The following is a 9,171-nucleotide window of genomic DNA, read 5'->3' on the forward strand; positions in this document are numbered from 1 at the left end:
TATGCGTAAATTTTTTTTTTCTTTTTGCGCAAGGGTATACGTAAACTGGATGACAAATCATTCAATGGCTGCTCGACACCTGCCCAAACATTTACACCGAGTCGCCGCCACTGCCCAAGCGTGGTAATAGGCAGATCCACTCGACCCTTGGAATGATGAAGAAGGTTCATACGAAGAAGTTACTTTGGAAGTGATTTAAGTAGGAGAGTAAGCGTTTAAAAATACCTCGTAAACCTTGTAAACCTCATAAAATTGTCAGTTACATCTTTTAAAATTAAACAAAAAAATAGTAACTTGATATTTATGAGAGTACTCAACTCACTGCAAAATACATTTCAATTACAAAAGTAGGACTAAGTTTTTCACCATTGTGTAGAATCTAAGATTTGCAGGAAATTTAAAATAACAATAATTTAACTCAATGGAAATATTGTTGTAAAAATTGACATAGAAATAATGTTTAATGACATAAAAATAATACGTTCATGTTTAGAACTAAACATACAAGATTTGTTTCGGATGAAGTTACTTTAAACAATAACTATCATTTAAAATTTGCTAGTGAATTTTCAACAAAATAAATACATCAGCCAACCAAGAACACTTTGGGATACTGTGCAACATACCGTAAGAGACGCTGGAAAATACAGACTAAGCATCTAGTTCATTAAAGGCCGCAGCGGCTATGATACTGTATTAGTAGGTAAGTATGTATTCATTTATAGAGCTGAAAATGAAGTAAATTCAGTTTTCGAAACATTCATAGTAAAATGCAATATCCGCTAATTCGTTTTGTTGAACGAAAATGTGTCTTACTTGCATCACCAATGCCATAAGAAAAGATCATCACAGAATTATTAAGCTTTAAATTTTCAGTTTCAACAATCTCTGATATTGCAGTTAGATTTTCGTCGTCTGGTTCTCCAGTAGATGCAAAGACAATGACTTTATTAACCTCTTCATCTGACAATGAAATATACATTACTGTAAAGCAAAGTTATTATGCAATAAATATTAAGACTTATACAACTCTTAAAATTGCCAAGCACTTACCACTTGCAGAACCATTAATGTGGAAAAACCCAAATGCTTTTGACAAAGCATCGCCATAGAATCTCTTGTCTGCAAATTTATAAATAAGATTGTAATGTAAGCTTAATTAAAAATGCAGTAAAGTTACTTCTTCTGGAACTAAACCGTGATATTGCAAAGTTCTATGCACTATAAATACTACAAACATAACGTAGACCAAAGTAAAACCATATCTAAAATTTTCCATTAAGAAAATGGACCTTATTTTCAATCAAGCTGTTTTGAAGTCACATCTTTAGTAATGGGGGCTTAGTAATGGTGGCAGGGTACAAATTTGCTGACATGCTCATTTGATGCTAAAATATAGCCTATGGAAAAAACAAATATGCAACACCTCCAGTACTCTTTACACACCTCCAGAACTTTTCAGCTTATTGAGCTCTGTAGTTATTGTTCTTTTGTTGTTTTCTGTAGCTAAAATGAAGGTGTCAGCAAAACATTCACTGTCTGCTGCATATCTACCAACCACTTTTGCAGTGTTGGAAAAGGCAATAACAGCAATCTACATGCAAAGTAAGGAAAACAATTAACACCTACCATTATTTATACAACAGAGCTGTAAAATGTTTACAAGCAAAAATGTATTAAAGAGTCTATAAAGACTTTACATTCAGAGGATTTTACGAAAAATTCAACAAACGTTTTCACGTATTCAACACTTTCAATATGCACCAAGTTCCATTATTTCTGAGTTACTAATGTTTAGTTTATTACAACCACTGTTCATGACATTCTTAACAATGTTGATCATGACAAATTTTTGCACAGGATGTTTTTTTTTTCATGTAGTGTGTTTGCGTTTCTGTAGAAACAATTCAACACATTGACAGTCTTCAAGTTGCAGCCAACCGATGCTGATTTGTTTAAATGGTAACAACAGCCTTTTCAGATTTGGTATCGATGAAGATGAAGATTTATTGCAAACGTCTTCTGATGGTTTGTTTTTAAGAGTCCTTTTAAAAAGTTAGCCACTTTATTGGAGAAATGCTGAGGAATTTGCCAAGTTTGCCAGACATTAAAAAATGTTGTGTTGTTTCTATAAACTAAACTCTTTGCATAGAATCCGATTTTTTCGCAAAAGAGATTAGACTAACATCTTCAAGAAGCAAGTCATCAAATAATAACTGTCTGCTTGACATACTGCTTCTTCAGTAAAGCATCAGGTCTCATAAACACAATTTATCGTTGTTAACATACAGTAGGTAAAAGCATTACTTTATCGTCCGTAGACAAAGAAGAGAGAATGTTTTCGAGAGTTTGTTTGATCCTTGATAAGATTGTTTCCCCATTAACTTGTCTTGCAGTAGAAGAGCTTACGTCGACAACCACTACCAACATATTCCGGTTTGGAACATAACCGTTAAAAAACCATGGTCTGAAACAAGAAATATTAAACTGAAGTTTAGGGTCGTCGGACTACTCAGCATGTGACAACTCAGCAAGTGCTTTAACTCAGCAATTACGTATCAGCTAGTGTGCTGCTTTACGTTGTGAGATAGGCTACTTGGACATCTAACCTTGAAATTGGTCTTGTAATGGCAAATGAACAGGAGATACCTATTGAAGGGTATACGATGCTAAAACCATGTTCGAGACCGAACCCTTGCCACTTTGATGAGAGGTACGTGTTTAAATGAGTTTTTGCAACGCTTGTGAATGGTTCTTCTGGAAGTACCAAGCTGTTTGAATGATTGAGCGAAGCAATAGTACAACTTGTTTCTCTGTTAGTCTACAAAATATGTGTTTCACAAAATAGGTTTCAAACGCTTGTTTAATTACATGGTAGGCTACCTATTGCAACAACAATTAAAAATATTGAATTTCAGACCTTTATAAAAAAATTATTACTGTAAAACCACATTGAAAACATTTTTATTTGTGATATATATCATAAACGAAGTAAAATAGTACTTGACTGAAATTTTTAAATTTTACTTTGTCCAGTATTATAATCTATTTAAAAACCTGTGTTTGAAATATGCGATCTTGTGTTAGATTTGTCATCATACAGCATTTCTTAGATTCAGGTCGGCCAGTTGCTAAATACGTTTTCTCAGCAGCCTCTTGCAACCTTTTAATCACTTGCACGTGATCTTTGATTTTCCTTCCAATCAACTCAATGATCTAAACTTAAAGTGTTACCAGCAAAGAATATTCTCAAACAAATAATAGTAATACGAAACCAAGAAAGTTTCCAGAAATATTTGATAAAACTACCATTCAACGTTTTATAGGCAGAGAAAACTTTTTCTTATAATGTTTGTAATGTATTGTATTGAGTTTAAATTTAACCGTTGTTATTGCGTTCATAAACGTAGTTGCACTGATGAGAATTTAATATTCGAAAACGCGTTCTGGAACACTGTTTTTTGCACTCTGCAATGCCTGATGCAGGGTAGTCACTTTAACGTACTACAGTACTAGTACACTCTTCAAAAAACGTACGCGCAAATCAGCTGATTTCAGTCATGTGACTCGACACGTGATTATCTGGTCGTCTTTATCGAAAAATGTTGATACACAAAAATTTAACTGAATGCAGCCCCACGACCTGCGTGGCCGAATGGGTTAGGGCAAAGAAGTAGTAATTTCGATTGCGTGGGTTCGATTCCCACCTTCTGCTACTACTATTTTTTCTTCTGCAACTGAACTGAGTGCAAGAATAATCTTAAAGACTGCATTCAATGGAGTTAATAAGGAAAATTGTGACTGAAATACCAGTGATGTCATATACGTCACGCATGATTGCGTTATGGAATTCGGACAGTGTACTACGTTAAAGTGCCTACCCTGATGCAGATTTATCTGTAGATTTCCATCACGCATTGAAGCGGTGATCTGGATCATGAAATTTTCAACGTTTCGAGAAAAAGTTTTCTCTGCCTATAAAACGTTGAATGGTAGTTTTATCAAAAATAATAAGTAACAACAGTAACATTAATTTCACACCTACAGCACAGCAGGGGCGTAGCCACGGAGAAGAAGGGCTTGGAGGACGAATCATCCTCCTCCTAAAACTGTATTTTGCCACAAAACTTTTAATGACATTGTATTACATGTTGAATAACGTTTCATAAAAGTTTCACTGCATTCTACACTTATTTGCTTAAACAACACTTTACTTTAAATATTTTCCCATTGTCAACAGCTGCGTTTTCGCCCTGAAATTTTCTTTCAAGCTATGTCAACTATCTTCCTGAATCTGTACAAAGCGATGATTCAAAAATAATTTATTTACTGTATAATGTTCAGTAAATAGAATGTTTTCAAGAGAGTTTTGAGTTTAAATGTTCTGCTTTCTTTTTAAAAATAGGTAAACGGTTCCATCATGGAACAGCAACAGCTTGCAATCTACGGCTACCACTTTTAGTAGTGTTGACTGGGTCAATGTGGTACTGTGGTAGGCTACTTTGCAACCAGGGCTGGAAAAACTTTAAGATCCAAACATTTCTAGATGGGCCAAAAGTTAAAGAAAGCGTCCCATAAACTTTTTCTATGGCACGTTTATCGCGGTGTCTTAGTTTTCGGGCCGTGGAATATCAGTGTCACAATTGTTTCTATATCCTACACGTAAAGAGGCTTGGAAAGATTGATGACGTAGTTTATTAGTATATTAAGCGTTAAACAGTCAAATGAATGATGGAATAGTTTTACTTGTGAGTTGATAAGTCAAATCCTTGAACTAACGAAAAGTTCACCACTTCCAGCACATAAAAAAAATCAAACTCTGAACAGCAAACGTATTTTCCGATTTCAAAATAATTATACACTACTGCTTGCAACAGCTACTTTACGATTGGCAATAACTTAGCCAAGCCCTCTACAGCACTCGTCGTCGTCGTCGTCTTGTGAGCGTCTGGGGCCGAGGGTCTATCCTTTTACCACCCCAGATTTGTTCCCGGACTACACTGGAAGGCTACCAGAGAGCAGCCAGTCTTTGGTTTCATCATCCATGACTCGCAGACCTTTCACTCCGTTAGATAGCTTGAAGATGGTACAGTCATTGATGATGTGGTCTGTTCCTCGGCACCACATTCACAGGAGGAGGAAGAGGTCATTCCCCATTGGTGCATGGTTGAGCAGAAAAGCCCGACGCCCGTACGAAGACAGCTGAGGTGCACCCATGCCTGTCTTGGTAGTGTCAGGCCGATGGGGCATGTGTTGGCGTCGGGGGTGTTGTATCTACAGCACTGAGTCGATAATACAGTTTTGCAATCTCTAATTGAATAGTGTATATTATATTAGAATACAAAAACCTTGAAAACTATAGCTGGTCATAAAATATTTAAAAACTTTCATAAACTTTGTGTAGATTACCTCATTAATTTCTTTTTCGCCTAATTGTTGTTTAGTGTATGGCAACGAATTGAAGTGTTTCTGGAAAAAAAAGGATTTTTTTAATGCATTTTAAATCATCGTATAAATTTTAGTAAAGTAGACCTATTATAATATTTGTGGATATTATAATATTTGTAGATATTATAATATTTGTGGATATTGTAAAATTTGTGGCCATTATAAGTTAATAATTTGTGGATATTATAATATTTGAAGATATTATAATATTTGTGGCCATTATAAGTTAATATATGTGGAATGTGGATATTATAATATTTGTAGATATTACAATATTTGTGGCCATTATAAGTTAATATTTGTAGATATTATAATATTTGTGGCCATTATAAGTTAATATTTGTGGCCATTATAAGTTAATGTTTGTGGATATTATAATATTTGTGGCCATTATAAGTTAATATTTGTGAATATTATAATATTTGTGGCCATTATAAGTTAATATTTGTGGATAATATAACTAGTTTCTTTAGGTTCCAGACAATTATGTCACAAAGATTAAACCGTAGGATATAGTGATCAAAGAAACGCTTAGGCGACTTATAAACTTATATAATAATTGCTTAATGTTTTTACAGCAGCAACTTAGAGATGGCAGAAGTCGGATTTATGTTTTGACACAAAAAATTGCTGGTTTTTAAATAATACCGGTACTTTGTTTTACTATAGCCCTGAAGCTGCCTCATATTCTTCATAATTTATTTGTAATTTCTTTAACCGTACCTGTTACTGGCGTAGACCCTATGGTCTCGCCCTCTGCTAATTCAGCAATTTAACATAGAAGCAGTGACGCTAGAAACCTGAGATTTCTTGACTTTTACTTTTTTTTCTTGCCCCAACTTTTAATCCCGATTATGTTGGTATCGGATAATTGTGAAGTTCACAATAAACCTTTTGTCACAGCCAGTTATGAAATGCAAAAAAAAATTGCTGATATTCAATAGCTTGATTGACAGTTTACTATTAACGTGCGGTTTCATTTTGTGTTTCACTCATAACGCGACGGCGCTAAAATTCCATTCTGTACCCAGGCAGCAAAATCTGTCATTTTTACATTGATTCAACGTCGATTTTGCTGTCTGGGTAGGGAGTCGGTCTCTGACGCAATATGAGTCATTCTTTGCTGGCAGACAATAATTAGGAAGGTAATTTGTTATTTGCACAAATTGCTTTGTAGTGCAAAAAGTGCATGAAATACTGTTTGCACAGAAACGGAAAAACAAAATTGATGAATTCTGTGTTCAACGCAAGAAGACTTTCAAAATAAAACGTGAACTGAGAAATTTGACCAAGAAATGGCGAAAATAGGTCAAAAACTGAGTCTTTATCACCTTTTCTACTTGAAATACACAATCACGAATATATTTTGCGAAATAAATTGAAATGATAGATAAGGCTTTTTACCAACGGCATACTTTTTCCCGGTGTTATTTGATATAAGCCGACGGAGTAATTAGCAATAAGACAGACGTAGACCTGATGGCCTCGGCCAGTAACTCTTGCCGCCAAAAGGAAGCAGTAACAGATACGGTTAAAGACTGTTTGCTTTTTTGTATCCACAAGCGCAACACATCAAAAGTATTCACTATAGAAAAAAAAGACAGGATTTAATATATTTACTTGTAGCTCATTACTCTTCAATGAATCTTCCAGTAATTCTTTAACTTTATCCGTCAATAATTGAGGATTTATAAAAAGGTCAAAGCATTTTGTTTCTGTAAGCCAGGTGATAGCTACCAGAAGATGTAGGAATGCTTTCATTTTTGAACTTTCGTACAACAACTTCTGGGAAAACAAGGAAGGAAAAATTTAAAAAAGAAGGAAAACGCACTGTATTATTTTGTGAGTACCTTTTTATTTTTTATTAAGTAATTTCAGACCAAAATCATTTGTTTTTCTTGGTAGAAAGAGGCTTACAGGCTATTGTCTAACAAAACGCTGTAGCAGCAGAGTTAGTAATTTTAGACGTCTTGTACTGGGTAAGTATGGGTATATGGGCAATACGTTTTTGTTGCAACATCTCAAATGAATTGCGAATCTCAAATGAACTGCGAATGACGCTCAAAGTCTGGGAGAAATAAAGAAGGCGGCGGTGATGGTCGCGACGGCAGCCAAACAACAATAAATGAACAGACTTGAAATTGCTCAACAACAACAAGCAGCAACAGTGATTAAGTGATATAAGTGTTGAGTTTTTACGCTTTTTAGGTTGCAAGAAAATAAACACGTTATGAAGACAGTGATATCAATCACTTGCTATATAAAAACGCAATTCTTGCTTTCGTAGGTTATAACTGTTTGAATGAGAGAGTGCAGACTCGACGACCTCCTATGCCTTTTTAGGGCTACGGTCTTTCGCACTTTCTCATTAGATGCACACTGTACGTTTTTGCTTTATGTAAGTTTTGATTCGCATTTAAATAAAAATAAATGACCATTCATCCATTCGATGACTATTTTTCAAAGAATACTTCTTCGTCCAAGCTTAAATGGATTAAAATTTGTTTGCCTTCTTCTTTAGTATTTAACTGTTTATATTTCTTTTATCTATAAGCAGTATTATCAGAAGAGTTGACGACTTTCAACGAGCGATAATCATTTTAATCACTGTGTAGAAAGCGTTTTGCATAGTATCGAAATTAAACACAAAAATAATTTAAATGATTAAAAAAAAATCTATTTGAATATGGACCTTGTGATGATTCTCCTTTAGGTGAAACAGGCTGTTAAGGTTTTAGATAGTAATAACTACATTTGAATTAAATTATTTAATAAAATAATTTAAATAATTTGGATTAATTCCTAACAGTTTATATTCAGTGTAAGGTATGTTAATTCTGATTGCTATTTCAGTTGTAGACTTACCAATACAGTTTCATCACTATCAACTTTATCCCAAGTGAATAGTCATGGTATTTGAAAAAAACTGTCTTTCAGGTAAAACTCATTCACTTTTGTTCAAAGTGATTATGGAAATCTGACAATCTAACTTTAAAGGATGACTAATGAAATGTTGGAAATAGAATTCATAAAATGAAGTAATTGTGACGTAATAAATCTTTTATAAATAACTGTTTTTTCAAGAAAAAAAAAAAAGTTGGACAAATTAAACGTGAGTGCATCCCTCAAAGAAGGTCCTCTCTAATTAATGGCAGTTATTCCGACTCAGGTATTCTCTAAATGTTTAAACCCATTTGTATGGAATTGGTAGTTATAGTCTGGTAATTCTGACCGAAAAACAAAGTAAATGACTAAAATGTAAACAGTAATGTAACAAAACTTTTAAATCTAAAAGTTAAACGTTTGCATGAATTTAATATATTTTGATTCAAATTACAAATTTAAGATTTACTACACTTTTTATATTTTAGCTCTTAATTCAGCCTTTGAAATTTGGTTCTGTAAAACTCCATTTTCAAGCAATAAAGTTTTTATTTTAAATACCTTTTTTTCACATTATGCACATCTTCCTTAAAGAAGCAGTAACGCACACACTAGTTTCCCCTTTGTAGTCCCTGAATACGAACAACAAGGGTTTCACAACTTATTATTGGTTACCATGCCAAGTGTGAAGTTCTGACCACTGTACTTGTTTGCAAACAATTGTTCCTGAACAAATAGCCTACATAGAAAAAAATTCCTGTATTAAACAATCAAAGATTGTTTAAGAAATTTGAAAAAATGCTAATGAGCAATCATGCTACTCTTTTTGTCTCCTTTATC

General features: G+C 33.9%; 1 protein-coding gene across 3 annotated transcripts in view; it reads right to left on the minus strand.

Moving 5' to 3' along the window:
* Positions 1–8,430, minus strand: part of LOC145770779 (VWFA and cache domain-containing protein 1-like) — a 41,267-nt gene extending 32,837 nt beyond the window's left edge. For all 3 annotated transcript variants that reach the window (XM_082582494.1, XM_082582495.1, XM_082582496.1), the window contains exons 1-9: positions 8,314–8,430; positions 7,069–7,233; positions 5,410–5,469; positions 3,058–3,216; positions 2,610–2,821; positions 2,308–2,467; positions 1,447–1,594; positions 1,054–1,122; positions 817–963 (exon numbers count right to left, since the gene is read on the minus strand). In XM_082582494.1, coding sequence (XP_082438620.1) covers positions 817–963; positions 1,054–1,122; positions 1,447–1,594; positions 2,308–2,467; positions 2,610–2,821; positions 3,058–3,216; positions 5,410–5,469; positions 7,069–7,209 — 1,096 coding nt within the window. In that variant the 5' untranslated portion in view covers positions 7,210–7,233; positions 8,314–8,430. The remainder of the gene's footprint in view (positions 1–816; positions 964–1,053; positions 1,123–1,446; positions 1,595–2,307; positions 2,468–2,609; positions 2,822–3,057; positions 3,217–5,409; positions 5,470–7,068; positions 7,234–8,313) is intronic.
* Between the last annotated feature and the right edge of the window lie 741 nt (positions 8,431–9,171).

This window comes from Aplidium turbinatum, chromosome 5 (assembly GCF_918807975.1).
Source record: "Aplidium turbinatum chromosome 5, kaAplTurb1.1, whole genome shotgun sequence".
Lineage (NCBI taxonomy): Eukaryota > Metazoa > Chordata > Ascidiacea > Aplousobranchia > Polyclinidae > Aplidium > Aplidium turbinatum.